Source organism: Poecilia mexicana, unplaced genomic scaffold, assembly GCF_051168715.1.
Source record: "Poecilia mexicana isolate PSO_F unplaced genomic scaffold, ASM5116871v1 scaffold_1, whole genome shotgun sequence".
Classification (NCBI taxonomy): Eukaryota; Metazoa; Chordata; class Actinopteri; order Cyprinodontiformes; family Poeciliidae; genus Poecilia; species Poecilia mexicana.
The window spans coordinates 18954807-18977471 of record NW_028263370.1 but is presented as its reverse complement, the minus strand read 5'-3'; the positions used below and the strand labels follow the sequence as shown (position 1 = coordinate 18977471).

General features: G+C 36.2%; 1 protein-coding gene across 2 annotated transcripts; it reads right to left on the bottom strand.

Annotated features, from left to right (window-relative positions):
- Window positions 1-514: 514 nt before the first annotated feature.
- On the bottom strand, window positions 515-21515 carry galnt7 (UDP-N-acetyl-alpha-D-galactosamine: polypeptide N-acetylgalactosaminyltransferase 7). Of its 2 annotated transcripts, none has more exons than XM_014998899.2 (15): window positions 21128-21515; window positions 17192-17303; window positions 14041-14356; window positions 11141-11307; window positions 10817-10947; window positions 9268-9347; window positions 8433-8615; window positions 6616-6733; window positions 5640-5762; window positions 5172-5287; window positions 3895-3997; window positions 3702-3800; window positions 2905-3030; window positions 2771-2801; window positions 515-1699 (listed from the first exon to the last, which is right to left on the bottom strand). In XM_014998899.2, exons 1-15 carry the CDS (start codon window positions 21248-21250, stop codon window positions 1593-1595), a joined length of 1935 nt encoding a protein of 644 aa, XP_014854385.1. In that variant the 5' UTR covers window positions 21251-21515; the 3' UTR covers window positions 515-1592. The 2 variants fall into 2 exon arrangements, with proteins under 2 accessions (XP_014854385.1, XP_014854386.1); XM_014998900.2 differs by lacking the exon at window positions 8433-8615 and adding an exon at window positions 8002-8184 and having other exon boundaries at window positions 21128-21514.
- Window positions 21516-22665: the final 1150 nt, after the last annotated feature.

Sequence of the window (22665 nt, the reverse complement as noted above, 5' to 3'; positions counted from 1 at the left end):
TACAAGTAACTTTTCATCTGAATATGTCTCTAAATAGTTTAACTTAACATCCTATGTTGAGAATCTTACCGGCATTTTTTTCACTTGCATATATTTTTTAATCTTGTTTTGAAGTTATTGTTGCATACACTTATGAATTAAAATGTAGAATATCTGATTGGATATTCTTAAAATAATCTTAAATGTCATGTTTTCATTGGCGGTGAGCAGAAAATGATCAAAAATAAACAGAAATAAAGGCTTTCAACATCATTCTGCGTAATTAAAATATCTAATATGTTACAATATGCTTCACTTAGCAAAATTAGCTGATGACATAAACTTAATCAAATTCAAAATCATTGAACATGACTGTATACATGTGGAATATTAAGTCAATCAGTAGCTGACTGATATTGACTTTTTTATTTTTAAACTAAAACCTTTCAGGATAAAATTGCTATACTGGAATTTATGAACTGGACCCAGTTAATCCCAGAATAATCCCAAACAAAAGCAGCAGAAAGAGACAAAGTAGTAAAAATTGTTTATTTCATCATTCCCCCAATGTTTGGCCCATATTATTAAATCTCTGCTATAAGTTAGATATTTACATCATTAAGGGCCTCTGATATAATACACCATTTTCTTTAGAAACAACTTCATTTATGTTGTACAAAATGCTGCAAACATAGTCAACAATAAACCCAAATCTCTCCCCCCTGCAGCAAAAGCAGACATTTCCCCCCACCATTTCATCACAGGTCACAGTAAACTTCTCCTTAAGTTATTCAGGTAAGGCAAGCAGTCATCGTCTTTTACAGTTCGTCAAAGAACTAACCAAAAAGTGGCAATCATAAAGTTTAAGACATGGAACAACTGAAATTATGCTTGGAATGTTTAGTTTGGAGAAACAGCCAATTCAGGAAAACCTGAATTTATTTTTTAAATGTTTTTCACTTTTTCATTTTGGGCTTAGAAGCCTACAGAAGCTGTAAAGGTGATTTTTAGTCTAAAGAACAATAAAAACATAAAAACAATCCTGTGAAAGGTTCATTGCAATGGAGTCAAAAAACAAATAAAACAGCTGCCATGTTTAATAATGAACTACTTCCTTGTCTGACAGCATCAGGTCTCATTATTAAGTTGCTTTTATGTCACATTGACACCAAAATGTCTGTTTTTACTGAACAAAGCAAGTAAACCCATGTAGTGTCTGAGACAACGGAGTCCTTCACCAAGCAAACGATCTGCTTTTGGTATCGAGCGGGCAAATCTGAATTAAAAACGTATGTGAAGAGATTAGAGTTGATTTTGAAGAAAACAGAAATAAACCATGTAAACACAACCACCATAAAAGACAAGTTGCCAGTTTAATGTTAACCCCACAGCTCCTTCCAACGACCAGCTGCGTCCAGCTTCCTGTCAGCCAGTTCCTCCCTGAACTCCGTCACTTCCTGTTGGATCCAGGATGAACCTTAAAGGCATTTTCCGGCTGATAGCCACAGCTGATTCGTCCAGAATAAAATAAAAAAATTCGGATGCATTTAGTGGTGCATGTCCTTAGAAAAATCACCGTATTTCTCTCCGGTCGGACAGATTTCTTTAGGTCTTCATACGGCGACTATGTTGTTCATCTCCCATTTCTGAGTGGATTTACTGACGTCACAGTCTGATATGAACACTTTGTGAAGCAGGTCAGAGCGGTCCAGACATTTACCTGTAAAAAACAAAACATTTACATCAATGAGCGTCAAAACAAACAAGCTATTTTCTTTAAAATGAAAAACTTTTCATGGACTTTTCTGAACCATTCCAGATTAAACCTAACTAGAGGCAGAGAGCAGAAAGAAAATACAACTTTGAAATTTCGCTGAATAAAACTTCATTTTAGCTCATGCTAATGCTAGTGCTAAGTATTGCTCATTCATGAGGGATTTTTCTTTTTTTACTTTGATCCTTTTGGCCAGACAGTGTTGAGTTATTATTGGTAATATTACTTTATTATCATCATTGTGGTATTCTTGTTTTTATTATTATCAAAAATGTAACCAAAGACATGTATTTGTCATGTAATGCTTAATTATTATTTTATTTTTTCTGTCTTCATCTACCAAATCAACACAAAAAACACTTTTTTTCCACACATTTTGTTGTGTTTCTGTGTATGCTAACCTAATCTTAATACCTGTGTTTAATTTGTTTATATCACATTAAAAAAAAGAATACTGCATATTAACAGTTTAAGTCGTTTGCTGTCTATCACATTATATTTAAGTATATTTGGTCTAGTTTCTAGTGAAAATAAGACAAAACTAATTTGCAAGCAGTTTTTCAGCAAGATATAGGAGCTTGTTTTAAGTCAATAATCCTTTATATTAATAATTCCAGATTATGGGGGAAATGTCTTATCATAATTGAAATAATCTGCCAGTGGAACTAGTACCTCAAGAATTATTGATTTAAAACAAGCTCCTATATTTTGCTGAAAAGTTACTTGTAAGTTAGTTTTGTCTTATTTCAAGTGTAATAAGATATTTACAGTAGAAACTAAACCAAATATTTGGTAAGATTTTGTGTTTTTGCAGCGAGGTTCTGAAAAAAAAAGTTTAAAATACCCATAATGCACCAGTAGGCGGCGATAAAGAAAAAAACACACCTCCAGTCTGTAAGACTGTAAAACATTTAAAGTTTAATGGAAAGAAAGCAAGACAGATGTAGAAAATCTGAAAATCAAATGACTGAAATGTGTTTAGAAGTTAATGTTTGATAAAACTACGCAGACATTTACCTGTTGGTACATGAGTGAACCGATGGAGATCCTGAAAAACAAAACAAAACAAAAATCAGGAACAATATTGAAAGCTGATCAACCACTAACTGTAAGAATCAATAATCAAACGGAGGCGTGTTTGTGTTTCTCACCTTGAAGTAGTTCCACTCAGTGTGCTGGTTCCTCTCACAGTGTGTGATGATCACAGCTGAGTTATCTCCTTTGGTCAGGCACTGGTCGTACTGCATCAGCTGTTTGGCTTCATTAATGCGGAAAAGCTACAGAACCAGAACCACAGAGATACGTCAAACCACATGCACTCAAGATGGCGGCGAAGGGTGAGGTCAGCCTCGACGTTTCTGCATCTTTTATCTCACAGATTCCTAAAATGTCTTTGGTTTCCATCAGAAACACCAGGAAGGGAGGTTCTGGTCCAACACGGTCAGAAAGAGACGCTTGTGGTAGAATTAGGTTAAATTATTTATAATTAATAAAATATCATTTTATGCTTGTTTGTGCACCGTTTTTGTCAAACCCCAACTCAGTCGTGGAAGGAGGTCGCTCACACTGAACTAAGATATATTTTATATGCAACTAATCTATCAATTATTCTGACAATCAATTAATCGAAAAAATTGGCATATTCTACATATTTCTATGCATTAAAAATAAAATGAGAGATGCAAACTAATAATTCAATTCCTTTTTAAATAAGAAAGTAATCATCTCTGATTATTATGCAGAGATATGCCAGTTATGTCAGTTCTTGACTTTCACAGAAATATTTTGCATTTTCTTCTTTCTCTTTCTGTGAAAATTCAAGGTTTTTGTAGGTAGTACTTTCAAAGCTGCACCATCAGAGAAATGTCTGTTCATCTTGTTGCTAGGTTACGCAAACCGTCTTCCAGCATCACCACTTCTTTTTCCGGTGAAAGCGCTGAGTTTTTACCTGATTCCCGCCCATCCTGTGGCACGGGCCAATTTCCACATTCCCTCCGTTCGTGTGGCCCATGCTGTCGATGCAGTAGCTGGTTTCAAAACCTCGAATCTGCACACATTGATTATACAGCATTCATCAGGAGTAACACAACAAATCAGCGATTTATAAGCAGGAATAAAACATGATGTGTTTGCTTTCATACCTCCCCCCACTCAACGTTTTTTGGAGGAAGCGGGTAGTGCAACGGGATGTCGTAAGCTATTTCCTCCATGAACCATTTGAAACTTTTGCATCGATGCTCCTCCCTGAAAAACATTTAGGGAAAACACACTTTATCGTTTCCCATCGTTCATGACTGGGAAAAGATTTCAGTCTCCAGACCAAGATGTTGACAAAGACTTTTCCCAGATGACTTGTGGTTGTAGCTGCGGCTAAAGGAGATCCTACGAAACTCAGAGAGCTAGACAGAAACGCACACCCTACTTTTCAGGTTTTTACATCAGTATAGACAAACTGAGTTGGTTTGTCACATAAAATCCCAATAAAATACAGGAAAGTTTGTGTTTGTAGCAGCAAAACTGTAAATAGATCAATGTTGTGAAGATTTTATAATTATTATTTCTCCATATGGAAGAAACCAGGTGGTGTAAATTGAAAGCAAACATTTGTATGAGCTTTGATTGCTGCAAAAACAAAATTTGGACGTAGTAGACACTGTTAGGCTGAAGAGATTGAAAACATTTTTAGGGAGCTTCATTCCTGATCAAATTACCTTTTTCTTGCATAACAATCTGTTTCCAATTAAATGTTTGCAGTTCTCATTGGTGTAAGGGTTGCGTTTTAAACCCGAGGACCTTTCAGTTTAGTAAGTAAGTGATGCAACAAAAACAGATAAACTACACAAATTAGTTTTTGCGCTTTAGGATCCCAGGATAATTTCTAATTTTCTGCCACTTCAGCATCAGGACAACACTGAAACTGGCAGAATATTGCAGATCTGTACCAACTGTTTTTTGTTTAAGTTTCTAGTGCAAATATCTTTGTACATTTGAAATAAGTCAAAACTAACTTAAAAGTGACTTTTCAGCAAGTTATAGGAGCTTGTTTTAAGTAAATAAACACAAACAAACAAGTTCCACAGGCAGATGTTTTAGACTTATAACGTTGGAAAATGAGTAAAAAAAATTTTTAAATCAATAATAAGGAATGATTGACTTAAAACCAGCTCCTGATATGTCTTGCTGAAAAGTTACTTATAAGTTAGTTTTGTCTTATTTTAAGTGTATTAAAATGTTTGCATTAGAAACTAAAACAAAATACTTGGTAATATTTTCTGATTTTGCACCAATTCTGAACACTAGTTTCACAAAGTCATATCTAAAATCAAAATAATTAACCAGACAATGAAGGGCATAGCACAGCTGTTTGTTGGTACTAAATTAATATTAAAAAATAAGATGTTTATACACGTTTCTGTACCTGAAACGTTTCAGCTCGCTTATGTCTCCGTAGGCTAGGGTCAGCGTTTCAGGGCGGCTGGCGTAGAAATAGTCCTTATAATCATCCCACCAAACCTCGACCACACGAACGTAGTTCTGTTTGTACACAAAAAAATTATTAGTGTTGTTAGTGCAGATGAAGGTCAGCCAGTGAAATTAAATACATACTGATCTGAACCATTATTTAGTCTCTGAGTATGAGCAGTGATCCCAAAATAAATCACATAACATTTACAGTGTTGTACACTGTAAATGTACACGATGTACATTTACATTTCAGGAAGTGCTACTTCCTGAAGTTGGAGACCAACTCCAGAAAGTTGGTCTCCACTTCCTGGATGACCAAATGTTTTAAAAGTAAAAATATAAGGTACAGTAAGTGTTTGAGTGTTAGCTTCACAGCTAGCTGGTATCTGACTCGGTGTCTGTCTGCGATCTGTCGTCGTACCTTCAGAGTGGGAGAGGATCCAACGTGTGCAGGTGGGGGGTTTCCCTGCCAGCCCTGGAGTCTGTAGATGTGACCGACCCGAGAACAGGGCACAAAGAGCAGCTGGCCGCCACACTGCCAGATCTACAGCCAAGAACAACAATACGAAGCAAATAAACATAAAACAGACATTTTCAGCCATCAGGAAGGAAACTTACACATTAGATCATAAGTTTTATCAATTAATCACATTTTTGGTTTTTGAAGATTTAATTTTTGAAAAACAGGATTTTTTTCCCACCAATTTACTCCTTAGGCTTCCATAATTCAGAATCACATCATTTCACCCAAATCCACCATTTTGTTTGACAAGCGTGTTTTACATCTTCTGTTCATCTGGAGTTAATTAGATTTTTTTAAATTACAAGAATAAAGTCATGACATGACAAGAATGCAGTCGCACAACAATAGAGTCCAAAAAATAGAAGAATAAAGTGGTAACATTAACAGATTATTAGAACTCCAACAACTTAAAAAATGTAGAGCATCTTTTGAAGTTATACTCAAGAATAACTTCAAAAGATACACCAAATAGAGTTGGATTATTAGATAATCTAGTACTATTAAGTATTAATAGTATTTCTATTACTACATAGAAATATTTCATCTTTTAACACATCAGCATAAAATTATTAGCAGGGAAAATCATGTAAACAACTGTTTATTTTGAGCTGCTCATGTCAGATCCTGATAACTAAAAGCTTTTTTCTCATTAAAACAACTTTTAAGAAGTTTTTCCTGGTAACATTGTGTCTTTATTCTGCTAATACTAAGATAGATTCTCGTAAATAAGTATTGTACTTTGTTGTAAAATTCAAAGAAGGGATAATTAAAGTAAAAGTCACTTCTTGAAAATATTTTCTGCCAATAAAATGAGAAATTGGATTTATTTTTAAGCCATACCGCCCAGCCCTACCGTAGAATAATCTGGATATACCTTGTATGATATTTCAAAGTTCTCTCCTCCCCATATCTGCAGCCCGGGGTCGTACAGACCCAGCTCAAAGAAGAAGTCTCTCTCTATAGCAAACAGCCCTCCAGCCATCGCTGGAGACCTACAGCAACAAAAACACACATCAGTTCCAGCAGGTAGAGGCTACAAGTGAATCAACAGGTACAAGGCCCACATGGGATGAACAGAGAAGGAGTCAAGCAACACACAATCCCTGATGAGGAAGTGATCAGACGAAGATGGAGGCGGTAAGGTCTCAGGACAAACTCTACGATAAGATCCCAAAACTATCCCAGACTTTAGGTTGAACCCAATAATCTTCTCACTGGAGAGTGCTAACGAAATGGTTCTGCCCTTCAGGTTCCAGTGTTTAACAGTTAAAGGTGACCTATTATGCTTCTATACAAAACAAAAAGTTTATAACATTTTTACAAAATAAAAATCTTTCTTAGATAATGAGAATTTTGTTTGCTCAGTTGTTTTAGGGCCTCTTGTCACATTAAATCCAAAAAAGCTGCTTCTGGCAAAGCCCCCTAGCTTACATTTACACATACATCTTACACGCAGCCGGTGCTTTCTGGACGTTAAGTCAACAACAAAACACTTGTCTTTTCCAGCAGCCATTGTACAGCGCATATAGCTGTAAAACTCTGGACTCACTTATAGATTCACATATCTTCATGTACATCCTTGATTCTTGATTTTATTTTATTTATCTTAATGTCAAATAAATTAGGTCATATTTACACTTGTCTTTCCCAGCAGCCATTGTACAGCGCATACAGCAGTAAAACCAGCCAACCAAACATGGTGGAGCTCACCTTGGTTGCTAGGTGATGGACAGGGCCTTGCTGGGGTTGCTAGGTAACAAATGTGACTTAACAACTGGGAGGTTTTCAGAATGGATCATTTTCCAGACATCAAAAAAACATTTAACTCATTGCCAAAAAACAGCTGGTTGTGTTTTTTCTTTAACCACTTGGACTGTTTTTGGAAGTAGTTGAGACCCAAATGGAAGTACAAAAACATGAACGGGAAAAAAGTGAATTCTGCATAATAGGTCCCCTTTAAAAAGAAAGAAAGAGCTTTAAACTCAGGACAGATTAGAGTCAAGACAATAAAGGCTCAACAGATAAAACCCTGCAGGGAAGGACAGCTAGTGGACAGAACAGTGGTAAGTCAACCCACATCAGCTGGAAATAGTCTTTTAGTTGGTTAGTTATGACTTTTAGTTGGTTAGTTATGCTATACACTACATTATGAATCATATTTTTCTTTTTTTTGTAAACCAGAGGCAGCTGTAAAGTAGTGTATATCATAAAAAATGTGGCCAGGTACTCCAGTCCAGATGAGTCAGGAGGTTATTTGTACCTATATGGTTCAGTTACTGTTTTTCTCAGATTTTTTTCCCTGTCTCCAAGTGGAACTCTCTTCCAGAGCATGCTCCAATCCCAGGCTCCTCTAGCAAAACCGTTCTCGTCGCCGCCACCCTGGGGCTCGATGTTGAACCTCTGGCCGTGGATGGAGTCGATCAGAGGCACCGTACAAACAGTTCTGACACAACGGTTGTGGGGACATGCATACAGGACACACGGGGGGGAACGGAAAGATGTCGCACAGGAAGTGGAAGAGGGGGGACACACACAGATAGCAGAGCAAAACAGCACAAAGACACAGAGTGGGGCGGTGGGGTGGATGACGCCAACCAGGACAGTAGGGGACAAGAAGGGTGGGGATCAAGGAATGGGAGGTGGAGACAGAAAAAGATCAGGGGTGAGTTTTCACATGCTTTGGATATGTACCGGTATGGCTCGGTGGTATATTTTCTGGTGGCCTTCTCTTTCTGGCTAAGAGGGACTCTCTTCCAGAGCAGGCTCCAGTCCCATGCTCCTCTAGCCAGGCCGTCCTCATCGCCGCCCTGCTGGGGCTCCATAGTGTACTCATTACCATCTATATAATCTATCAGGGGAACTGTGCAAACTGTCCTACATGCAGACACACACATACACAAACCTCTGTGTATAGGAACAGGCTGAAAGTGGAGGGCATTTAATGTATCGTTAATCATTTAAAGTCATAAATTTCTTCTCATAAGAAGAATGTTGATTCATCGTTAACGTGATAAATTTAAATTAATACTGTATAAAAAAACCAAACTGTCCATATTTCTGTTACTTTTACTATTTCCTCCACCGTTTGTTCAATTAAAGTAGAAATAAGCATGAATAAATTTGAAAATATGATTAAATGCAGTTACTGTGTGCAGATTAGAGACTGAAATCACAATTCTTTATGTGACTAGTGTCCTAAATAAGAGTATTACAGAAGAATTTGGGGTTTTCATTAGCTGGAATCCAACAGCTTCAAAATTAATGTACATAAACACTAAATACAATGTATGAATTTCAGTTTTTAAGCAAAAATACAAGTTATTATTTTTCACCTTTTAGTCTTTAGCATCTTTTCTCATTTAAAAACTTTAATCAATGCAGGGTAATAAATAAATAAATAAACATGTACATAAGAAAAAGACACTGGGAGAAAAAAAGCTAGACATCAGAGTTTACCTTTGAGTAAAGCGGTTAACAGAACTCTTTTATTATTAAAAATAGCAGTCAAAAAGTGAGCAGGACTTACCTGTCTTTTGAAATGGGTGCAATAAGAGGAGCATACCAGTTGATTCCAACCTCACAATGAGCATCCAAGTAGATCAGAACCTGCAGAACAGCAGCAAGAACAGCAGCACACAGTGTCAGAATGCATGTGGGTCCTGTTCGCTGATCCTCACTCGCCATACCTTCAGCTCCCTGCATAACGTTATGGCAACATAATATAACCAAACCAACAGGTGTTTAACCTCACTACTAGGAGTGCACCGATTTATCGGCCAGCCGATTTCCTTCATTTTTTAACATTGTGGATAAGATCGGCCGATTTTCACATGTGAAGCCGATCTTATCCACCAATCTTATCTACCTTGGCAAAGGTGTATAAATCAGCCACTGTCCTCTTCTGCTCTGCAGTGAGAGATCAGCTCAACAGGTCATTTCTGCACATTTAACAATAGTCACCCCACTGTTACCAATTCAGCAACTTTCTTGGTATATTGAGCAACAGTTCAGACACAAAAAAATTGGTATTGGCAAAAAACGGAATCGGCAAGTTAGGCTTTTTAAAAAAATCGGTAACCGGTCATCGGTGCACTCCAACTCAGTTCTGAAAGAAACTGTATATCTGGACTGGGTTACGCATCTTGTTCCTTTATCTAACAGATGTAATGTTGTTTTTCACATTAAGAGGCACTAAGAATACACTATTTATTAAAATACTATTAGGCTAGAAGCTGCTAACGTTCTCCTATAGATGAAACGCCGTCTTTCAACTGTTCGTCTCCTAGTGCAATAAAGGTGCTTGATGTGAAATCTGCCCATATAATTGGATGCAAGTGACTATTTTTTAATTAAGTGCATTTAAATGCATGTATTGTGAATTGGCGCTACATAAATTAACCGAATTGAATTGAAATGCAGTGGATTTCCATGTGGTCCAAATGTATCTAGATGTACCACAGTTTATTTTAATCCAATCCAGACTGAACTGTTCAGACTTTTAATTAAATGATTAAAACGATCGAAACGTGGAATTATTTAAAACCTACAGCAGGAGTAAAATACTGAGATTAAGTCAGAAATATCCAAATCTTTTTCCACATGGGTCAAAACAGTCTTGTTTAAAGTCCTGTGACAAAAGTAGGATTTTTTATGTTTTATAAAACTTTTAATTTCTATTCTCAGCAACAAAAACAGGATTTGAGCCACTGATTTTTGAAAACTTTTGCTGTATTCTGTTTTAATTAGTTTTATAAATCAATAAAATTCAGATTTGGGTGCATCCAGGTCTGATTTTGAGTAAATAAAATTTAAAAATCAAATAAAAAACAAAGGAAAACCGACATCAATAAAAATGGATACTTTGTGTTCAACCTAGAAATTTTCCACCTGAAAAAACTTTAAGTCATTTCAAGCCATTTTATTTATGTAGCACAATAACCATCTCTGTGCCAAAAGTCCAGTCAAAAACTTAAAAACAAAACAAAATAATGTAAAACAGCACTAATTTAACAGAATTCAACCTTCTAATTTACTCAGGTATCAATCAGTGATTTATTAGTAATAATTATATGTACCTGTCCTTTGGTGGCTTTCTTGGCTCCAATGCTCCTTGCCTGGATCAATCCTTCTCTTTTGTCGTTTCTGAAGAGTTTAACTAGGCCGTTCCACTGCTTGATGTACTCCTCCAAACGCTCCTTCAGATGAGCTGCAAACACAGAGAACATAATTACAAATGATTATAACATAGTTACGACCGTTTGTGGTAATCCATTTGTAATTAAGATTTTAAAATGTCAAAATTAGAAGAAACGTTAGAATGGAAAATCTGAACTGATCTTCTGATTCAGTTGATGTGTAATATAGTTTATTTCTAAGTCTGCTAACATGAAACAACCCACCTTTGTTGCTGAAGTCGTCTATTAAGACGATCTCAGCCAGGTACCTGCGGGCCGTCCTTTTGATGACACTGTGCACCGTCCTCATCAGCGTGGACCAGCCCTCGTTATGGAACACTATTATGACACTCGAGGTCAGCAGTCGGTCATCATAATGCCAGTACTTACACCTAGAGAGGAGAAACACACAAAACACCAAATCAGTTGGAGGAATTAGGAATGAGGTATTGCCGACATTTTGCCATAATTATATTCACAAATCCATCTTTTAAAGGTTCCTTGAACAGGTCAGGATCGGTCTATTGGCGATACAAAACATGCCAATTACAATTTTTTCCACAAAATTATTCTTAGATTTTAGTCTAATCAGTTCTGCCTGTTTTGAGCTCCTTTCAGAACGAGCTGTTTTAAGGGCTTTGTCTCTTTAAATCCAAATAAACACAATGTTTACACTCTCATGTGAAAATAGTTGCAAACAGATAAACAATGATACAACTGTTCTTCTTTGAAAAGCATTAGTAGAGGCTCCTGCACCACCAACAAGTATGCATCAAGTGGTTTCTGATCGGCAAGTCAACAACAAAACACTTGTCTTTTCCAGCAGCCATTGTACAGCACATACAACGGTAAAATCAGCAGACCAAAAGTGCTGGAGCTCAGCTTGGGTTGCTAGGTAACGAGCCTTGATTCCGCTGGGGTTGCTAGGCAACGGGCAGGGCCTGCTGATTTGTGGACTTACGTTCCAGAGGTTTTTTAAACAGCTCATTTTTCAGAAACCTAAAAACATAAACTTATTGGCAAAAAACCCTGGGTGTTTTTTTTAAAGTGTTTGGGATGTTTGTAGAAGCAGTAGAAACCTAAATGGAAGTACAAAAGGAAGCAAAATGTGATTTTTTCATAACAGGGTTCCATCAAATGTCTCAAATAACTTCACAGGGGAGCTGCCGCAGCCTTCAGATAGGACGAACACCAGTTAACACTGTCTCTTGTGAACTTTTTAGAGATATTTCAGAGCAAACTTGGGATACAGAGGCTGGAGTAAATAATGGTAAATAAACTGCAACAATTTAATTATGTTATTAAAGTTATTTCTGCACTTTCCAGTGAAAATATTGACCTCAGAGTAATAACAAATGTGGAAGTAGTTCTCTTGACTTTCCATTTGAAGCAGCCAATCAAATGTCAGGGGTCTATACAGGAAGCCAATCAGACGTCAAGGTCTCTATACAGGCAGCCAATCAAATGTCAGGGTTCTATAGAGGCAGCCAATCAAATGTCAAGGTTCTATAGAGGCAGCCAATCAAATGTCAGGGTTCTATAGAGGCAGCCCTAAACACATCTACTGGGTTTGATGGATGAAGTTGACATTTAAAAAAAAAAGTTTCAGCACAAGAAAGGTAAATAATTTATTAAATCATGAAATAATTTTACCTATTTGTTAAAATAAGATAAATGCTTTAATTGAAGCACATATTATTAGCTATATACTTAATAAATTATTTATTCCCAGTTTTAAAAAATTGATACGTTTAAATAGTTATTTAATTGTAATTTGGCACTCTTCACCCTCTATATCATGAACTTTACCACACGTCACTGTTGGAGTGTAAAAACGGCTTTAGGGAGTGTTGGAATTTAAAGCGGTCTGGATTTATGTGTTCGAAGGAAAACAAGACGTACAACTGAGGACAACGACATCTAAACAAATGATGACGACGATAAGATTCAAGAATTACAAGAATTTCTGGTACCTCAGCCCAGTAATACGGTCGTTAATGTTTATTATTTGACCTGATGCTTCACATCCAGGTACATCTGTGACACACCTTTGTTGGCGTGTCGCTGACATTTTTCCTCTATTGCTCCAGTAGTGGGTCCCAACTTCTAACCCTGCACAGATGTGACTGAACTGAGATAGAAAATGTACTGTTGCTACAAGTTATGGATGTTTTCATATTCACTAATGGAACCCAGCAGGAAATTCCTGACCTTCCTGCTTCAGCAGAGGATAAAAACATTTAACCATACATTACGGTGCAGCTGGGAAACACCAAAGATTAGGTGCATTTAAAACACCATAGAAGAAAAACAATGGTTTATATTCAGGAACGAGTTATAAAAATGTGTCTTTTAAGAGTGGAAACTTAAACTTTTACAAGGCAGTTCTGGGTTTATTACACCAATTTGTAAAAAGATTTAGTCTCCATTTGATCCCATTTCAACACGAACTACTTCCACTTTGTGCTCATAAACAAAACATTTCATATCCAAGTATTTAACCATGTTTGTTGTTTTCTCCTTGGTTAAGTATTTCTGATCAATTATGGAGATATCACCAAATATTATTTTGAATTATTTGTCTATTTGGGTCTTTTAATGGATTTCTAATATTGTATAATATAAGCTAAAGTGGTTAAACTAAAAATCTGCAGAATGTCCCAAATTTCTGTTATCCAATTAATTGATTAATATTCAGAATAATCTATAGAATAAATGATTTCTAAAATAATTGTTAGTTACAGCCCTAGAAAAAACTGCAATCTAATATTGTATAAAATAAGCTAAAATGGTTAAATGAAAATTCTGCTAAATGCTTAAAGTTTTATGAGATTAATCATCAGAATAATCATTTAACAAAATAATTATTAGTTGCAGCCAATAGAAAAAAACTACAATATTGTATAAAATAATCTCTCTCAAAATAGATAAATGACAAAATTCCAAAATGTTGAAATTTCTTATCCGATTGTCAGAATAATAATAATCAGTTGTTGAAGACCTAGAGAAAACTACAATAACAGGATTAATAGTAAATGAGGATGGAGAAGAAACAGCTGCATCTCAAATTGTAAACAGATCAAATCATGAAGGAAAAAGCCTCAAAGGAAAGCAGCAGTACTCACTCATCATGGCGAATATCGCTGATCGTTCTGTCCAGTGAGATCATGTCACTGGCCACCATGTTGAATCCAAACTCCTTAATGGACGCCTGGACGGAGTCTTTGTACTCTGGACCCAAGACAAACGGCTTGGCTCCCTCCCCGGGACCATTAGGGACTCCTGGAGGTTCAGGTTCCTTAGGCTCAAAATTTCCCAGAACCCCTTTCTTCAGCTCAGGGCTGTTGTAGGCGTGTGTGTCCGGTTTGAACGTCACATACTGCTGCTGGATGACCTGCTTTTGGTTAGGCTGCTGCCCCGCATCCTGAGGATTGGCTCCGCCTGGAGGTAGCAGCCAGAAATGAAAGGATTACATACAGAACCAACACCGGGATTTCGTTTTGAAGTTCGTCCAAAGTCCCTTATTTCTTATCAAACCCAAACAACCGTTGTGAACCTTGTTCTTTTTACTGTCCTGTTTATGTTTTTAAAGGTGACCGATTATGGTTCCTTGTTCAGGTTAGGATAGGTCTGTGGTTTACACAAAACATGTCCATAACACTGTTTGCACAGAATTATTCCTAGATAATAAGATTTTAGTCTGCTCTTTTTCAGCTCCTTTTAGAATGAGATGCTTTAGGGCCTCTTGTTGTTTTAAATCTAAATTAGCTGCTTCTGGCCATCCGCCCCCAACTCATCACTTACACTCACGTAAAAATGGCTGAAAACAGATGCATAATTATACAGTCATGCATCTTTGAAAAGAAGAAGTGGAGCCTCCTGCACAACCAACGAGAATGCAGCATGTAGTTTCTGAATGGTAAGTCAACAATAAAACACTTGTCTCTTCCAATAGCCATTGTACAACACATTCAGCTGACCAAACATGCTGGAGCTTCGCTTGGTTTTCTAGGCAACAGGGATGGGTTCGATTGGGGTTGCTAGGTAACGGTGCGGAGGCCACTGAATGTGACTTAACAATCGGGAGGCTTTTAAAACGACTCGTCTTTCATCACATTAACGTCACATTAACTTATTCTCAAAACTCAGATGGATGTTTTTTTTAAGCTCTTAGGTTGTTTTTACAACCTAAATGGAAGTAAAAAGAAAAAAAACATGCAAAATATTTATTTTGCATAATAGGTCTCCTTTAACTTACAAACAAGGTCGACTGGAACATCTGAAGTTTCTGTTTTCATACCTGCACTAGGCATCCAGAGTAACTGAATCGCTGCATTAAATGCTGATTTTACGGTAAAATCTTTGTCAACTCACTAATGCTGTAATTACATGTTTATATTTAAAATCTGGTTCTGGGTGTGTTGATCCTTTAATTTTAGCTGGTCTAGAGTTTCAAAAGGAAACTGTGGCTCCGTCTGTCCTAAACACAGGCAGGATTTAATCCCCAACGATTATTACTCCATCTTAATACAACACAGCTGTCATGGTGGCTGCAAGAAGTCTCCATCTGTTCACCAAGTCCAAACCAACCTCAACCAATTCCCCAACCACTCTACGTCCCCGTCTAATGAAATATAAGGACAGATGAGAACTGACATCTATCTGTCTGAAAGAAGTCATAAAGCCATCTAGGACTGAAACGATTAATCAGATTAATCGATTAGTGAAATAATTGACATCTTATTTAGTAGTTGATTAGTTGTTAACTGGAGAATATGGAATAAAAAAGGCCAGTGGCTAAAAGAACATACTTAAAGCATTAATTAAGCCAAAGCTGTACAGAAAGTACAAACATTTTGCATTTAGGATAAAAAATTTCTCAGTCTAGAAGTATATTCTACCCAGAACTCCACAAGCCTCAGTTTTAGCTTTACCTGGTTCAAATTATGTAAAGAAAATTTTCTTATGAAGCCTTTACTCAATTTTTAATTTGTTAATCCAAATTAATTAACAGATTATCCTTACATTGTACTGAAGAAAGGGCTGAGCTTTTCACAGTAAAAATACTTCAATAAGTTAAAACTATTATTATTTTAGCTGCAGATGCATCCTTTTATAAAAATTATCAAGCGTTCACTAAAGTAATGCTATATTGTTGCATTTTAGGCTATCAAATATTTATTTATGGGTCATTTGCACCTTTTAATGTCTTTCTAATATTGTACAAAAAAGGTTTAAATAAAAAAAAATTTTCAAAATGTGCCAAAAAAAAGAAGAATCAATTCGATTACTAAAATAATCATCAGTTGAAGCAGAATATCCTGGCATCCATTCATGACTTTAAGCTTTAAGCTTAACAATGTTTCAGTTACAAAGCAGGATAATAAATCCAAACCACACCTTGAAATGGGTTTGGAGGGGCCTAGTTAAAGTCTGGAATTAATGCTGATTGAGATTACATAGCTTTAAATAGGAGTTTCAAAGAAAACTCTACAATGTAGCAGAATAAATGCAATTCTGTAAAAAAGAAAAAGAGCGGGTGAAAATTCCTTCACAGTGACGTAAAAGACATCATAACGTTGCTGGATGGAGGCGACCGTCATCAGGGTGGAAAACCAGTTCCACCAGTCACATAAAGACTGGAGTCATCAATTGAAAACGTTTTTTATTGACTCTGGTTACCTGTGTCAGCAGCTCACCCTAACAACAAGCGGACATAAATGATAGATGGATGAAGTTGAATTATTTAATCCTTTCATATATGAATTATGATCTTTTGTGTCAGGATTTTTTTCCAATTTTTTTTATTTTCTTAAGGCATAAAAAGAAGTTAGAAATTTTTTTTTGTAAAAGACAATTTTTTTATTATTTTATTTTATTTTAGATGATCAACTGTAATTTTCTCCAAAGTTGTTATCTGAAAAATACATCGGTAGTATTGTTCTTTATGGGTTATCTGATGTCGCAATATTTTTTTTACAGTAGAAGGAGAAACCGGGTCGGTTGGTTGCTTTTTTGTCTGTCGGCCATATTGGATTTAGCAAAAATAATTTCTACCATTTGCAGCTGATGGCCAGTATTTGATAGTGTGTTTTATGATGCATTAGTGACCACTATGCATAAAAGGGTTAAAAAAATGAAGTAGAAGCAGATGCAGATAAAGGCAAAAAAAAAACCTTGTAATTGTTCTGCTAAAACTGCAGCTATAATAATGGTACATTCGTGGCTCTAAAGCCAAAGTTGTCAGAGCTGATTTCAACATGTTTTGTGTCTCACCGTGCTTCAGTCTGATGGAGTTCAGGTCGACTTCCACGCCTTCCACACGCGGCCACGGCACCACCGGCTTAAACTGATCACCCAAGTCACCTTTGGGGAGCAAACTGTCATCCTGTTTGAGAAAAAACACACGGCGAGATCGTAAATAAACACAGATCTGAATGACAAAATATGTAAGCATGTAACCTGAGACAGCATTTAACAATGTCAGAACAATTTACAGACTGACGTGAAGAGAGACAAGAGTGAAATACAACCCAAGAACCACAAAAGGTTCTTGGATCATCCAGCCTGTCACAGTAAAAATTTTAATGGATGACAAATTGTCCCAGAAGTTAACGCAATAAATTATAATATTGTTTTGAGACCATTTTCCAGTAATGTAATGGTAAAATAATACAAGAACACAATCTCAAAGATCAATAAACTTTAAATTCTGATAAACATTTAACACTGGAAGACATTTTAAATCTAATAAAATAAATAAATCCAAAATAAACAAACAAAACAACAAATAAAGTTAATTATGACGTCTGTAAGTAAAGTTAATTTACTTTACTTATTGATTTATTGCTTATTGTGAGTGGGCTAGCGACTGGTATAGTTGGTGAAAATTATTTTATTTTGGGTTCACACATTTTCTCGCACTTTTCAAGGTAAGTTTTTAAGCTTTTAAAACCATTTTTATTTCAATTCTACAGATCAATAAGTCACTAGGAAAAATTACATTCCTGCTCAAATTAATTGCTTACTTTCTGTAAGGAGGCTTTTCTTCTAAAAAATTAAGTTTTTAAAAAAAGGTGCAGATAAAATATCAAAAACTTTCAAATCCTTTACAGTCACCAAGCATTTTCCAACCTTGAAAACACCTAATTGAAATACAACAATTTTCAAGGATTTCAAGCATCCTTACAAACGCTGGTAACTAATTAATCATATTTTACTCAATTACTCAACAAAATAAGCAACATTTCCAATTCAAAGTCTATTTTTGCTGCTAAAATATTGAATAAATAGACACATGAGCTCAACAACAATAAAGATATTTATTGTTTTTCATCTGCTATTTAGATTATTCAATCATCAGATTAACACAAAGTGCTAAAATACACATTCAGCTTTCAAGTATTTCAGGAACGTTTTTAGAAATGTGGACGCTGACGTTGGGGACGTCTCTGAGGCTGCAACATGTTTTGCATATAAACGGTAGGCTGAAATAGCCTTAATGATGGGCTAACTCCTTTTAGAACAACTTGCACACAGCAATAGTCTCTTCTGGCGTCCCATCAGATCATTTTATCAAGTAAAAATTAACCCCAGTGGGTCAAGAAGAGCAGCTTACTCTCCCATTGCTGTTTGCAGATGTCGCTTGTGCGTCAGATTTACAAACCTACCAGAAACACAACACAAAAGTTCCAGCTTGGGACTTTTGAATGTAAAAAAAAAGATGAATATTTTTTTAAATATATGTAATTCATTAATATAATAAAAATGTACATGTTAAAGTCCCAACAACATGCTTCCTGTTGCGATGGCGGCAGATGAGACATAACGTGGACAGGATGTGGCACTGAACACACCAGTCTAGTGTAGTTGTTTTATTATTTCTTTTTTTTTTCCTCTACACACACCTTTAAAAACAGGTGTTCCCACTGCACTCCTTCACAGACAGGTGTACAGAAAGGTGTGGCCTGAAAACATTCCTTACAGAAATGGCTAGAGTGACTGATGTTTTAAAAAAATCTTTCTTCACTATTAGAAAAGATTTTTAATAAATACACTGGAGTAGATACGATTAAAACACCCACAGAAAAAATGTCTAGAAAAAAAGCCCTCAGAAAATGAAGGCCTGTTGACTTGTCTGGTGAGTGGAAGAGACAAAATTAATTTGCAGCCACTATAAGCATTTTAATAATCTCCTCTTCATACTAAGTTCCAATGCGATAAGCAACATTTAATTTCACAACCATCAGAAATGAAAGTTGAAGAATTTAAAATTTCAATGCTGGCAAAGTTTTGTTCACGGAACCTTGAAAAGTAAAGTACCAACCATTCCTTGAAAATGGTTGTATTTCAATTAGGAGTTTTCAAGGTTGGAAAATGCTTGGTTTCTGTAAAGGATTTGAAAGTTCTTGATATTTTATCTGCACCATTTTTTAAAAACTAAATTTTTTTAGAAGAAAAGCCTCCTTACAGAAATTAAGCAATTAACCGATAGAAAACTATAATTAAAAGTTGAGCCACAGTCCCACTAAACAAGCCTTACTTGTTCACCTGTTTGGATGAACAATGGCTTCATCCAGGTTTCTTTCATTTTGAGTGATACCTGCATGTAAATATGATTTTGTCTACCTTTGCTAAACTGATCCGCCCACCGGGTGACGTCTGCACATGTGTGGTTAAAGAGGCAGTATTATCTGTTCTCCAGGCACACAGTGCCATTTTAGAGCATAATCAAGTAACTGTTACCTTCAGTTGGTATAAAAATGCTATACATGTCAAATATGACTCAAAAGAAATTTTACTTCCTGATTTAATGCCTTGAAATTGGGCCTCTGTCTTTTTAAGAAGCTCCTGCTCTTTCTGAAACTCCGCTGTCAGGAAGTTATCTCAGCATGGCTCCTCTTTTAACTCTTTAACAAAGTTTTTACCAGTGTTTCACTGAGAAGTAGCTCGCATAATGAGCTCAGCAGATGTGCAGTCCAACCAGGTGTTTGCTATTTGCTGCCGGCTAGTCTGAAGGAGCTGAGTGGAGGAGTTACAGGGGAGTGCTGCTCTGTGAGCTTAGAAACTGAGGAGGCGCTGCGCCTTGAAGGCACAGCGTTTTGCACAGCTTAATGGTTGTCATGGCAAATAAGGAATAAGAATAACTGTGATACAGACAGAAAATAATTCCTGCAACATTCACAAAATGTGAAAGGAAATAAAAATCGCAATGTCAGCTTTTTTCTACCACTATTTTGCAGTGGTAAATTCCTGGTTTACTGTGACACTCTGCTCAGATTTTTCTGAATGTTACTTCCAATCAGCATTTCTCAGGTGGTGTCCTTCTGAACTTTAGAAGATCAGCCCAGTGAATCTTGAAATTAATAAATCTCTCAGTTGTTTGTTTCTGAACCTGATCTCCGTAACAAACTCACTATCACATTTCAAATCTAAATTTACAACTCATCTGCTTACACTAGCTTAACCATCTGATCACAACTGCAGTGTTATTCTTATTGTATATATTAATATTGATGACATAAGATGACCTTTAATAAATATTCACTCTCACCAATTCAACTAAATATTAAGTTTTCTTGATATTAAGTTATGGCTATGAAAGGTAGGTTTTGTTTTTCTTGTTACACCCCTAATTATCTACTTGATTATTTTCTAAACGATTTCAAGCTGCTGTACTCCTACTTGTGTAGAAATATAGTTTGGTAAATTACAACTCAATACATCCGATTGGTCTCCTTTAATTTATTGACTTGTAATAAATTAATCAGTAATATCAACTGATTTTTACATTACGATTTTATGATAATCTGATTGATCCATTGTGACAATAATTGACATAATTAACTACGATAATATATTCATCAATAAAAAAACAATGCTAAATTTTCACTTGGCTACTTCTTATCATGAGCTCGTTAAATGCAGCCAGCTCACTTCCGCCTGTTGAGGATCCGTGACTTTAAACGTGGTGACATGTACGGATGTGGATCCTGGATTGTTGGGAAAGGGTGCACCTGGAAAGCCAAATGCGTTTAATTTCCACCAGCAGTAAGTTGCAAACGCATCCCAGCAAAACTACAAAAGTAATAACTGTCCAGTTCTGGGAACAAACTAACGAGGACGCATAAATCAACGCCACACCGCGTTAACTCGACATGAACAGGTTGCTCTGTAGCAAGTGTCACCTTTTGGTGCGATTTAGCTACTTACCCTTTTCCCGAACGGGTTGTCGTCGCTTGGCTTTGGAGAAAGAGACGACCAGAGTACCACCAAACCTAAAAACGTCCCAATGACCAGTAAGCTCCGCAGAAGGAATCCCACTTTCAGCCTCATACTGGAAGCCGCTTCCCTCTTTCGCTCCTTCCTTCCAGCAGCTAAGCTAAGCTAAACTGGTCCCCGTCCGCGCAGTTTAACCGGCTACAGCAGACAACCAACAGCTCTCTGTCTGCTGCTGTAAAATAAAATAAATATGAGTTCAATGGGAACGAGTCTTCCCGCTGTTGCCGCGGTGTGTTCTCGGACAGGTTATTTCCTGTTATCGCCGCTCTGTGATGGTGCCCGGCCTGACTGTTCCGGTGTAACAACCCTGTCCTCCTCTAAGGTTCCTGTTGCTGGCCGATGGGAGTATCTGAGCCCGAGAAAGGAGGAGGAACCTGGCCAACAATAATAAAATAACTAATTTTACTGACAGTTATACTAGTCATGCTTTTGAGGAATTGGAAACAATTCACAAAACAGGCAATAAATATTTTATTTGTACAGCGCTTTTTCATAACTTCCTCTGGTTTAATAAATTACTACCTGTCTAACCTAAATTAAACTTTTAAAAACAGACACTTTACAGGAATCAAGCAAAATTATTTAGTTATTTATTATTATTATTATTATTATTATTATTATTATTATTATTAATGTTTATTGCTGTAATTTAGCAAAGATGTGCTTTGATAAAAGTAGACTAAGATTGAGTTTATTAGCAATAAATAAATGAATTAGATATATGTATATGTGTGTGTTGTAATCATTCTCCACTGATTGCACTGCTTTTATTTTCGTATATTGTAAATAGTCTGCTGGTTTTTTGTACTTTTTTATTGTTATCCTACTGCACATACCTTTGCAATTGTGTATGCAACTTTTGATCATTGCACAATATTTCATGTCATTGTTGTGCCCTTACTCTATAGTATATTATCCTTAATATTGTTTTATGTATTTGTATATATAAAAGGATCCAAGAACTGAGTCCTGTAGCAAGGAAGATGTGTACAAACAAGAATAAGTTAGACTTATGCTGTTTCTTAATCTATACAACATTTGATAGAAATCAGGATTTGTTTTTTCTAGTCTGCGAGGTTACAAACAAGTATTAAGTTAGTAATAGATCTATATTTTTATGTTTTCTTGTCAATAGATATTGTATATCATTGAAAAGATCTTTCATTGGTTCAGAAGGCTTTCAAGCTCAATTACAGCAAAATCCATAATTGTAATTTTAAATTATGAACTTAAAGATATGATGTTAGAAATGTAGCTATGTGGTTTGTAAACGTGTGAAGCTGAGTAAAGCTTCTGGTACATTGACAGTAAAGTTTGCTGTCAACGAAGCATTGTAGAAATGTGAGTAATGGAAAAGTTGTTCTTCAGTAAATTGCCTGCTTTTGTTTGCTCAGGTGCATGCTGGGATTTTAAAGAGCAACCACAAAAGGAAATCGCCCTGGAGATGAAATGAAAGGCGGTAAAATAGG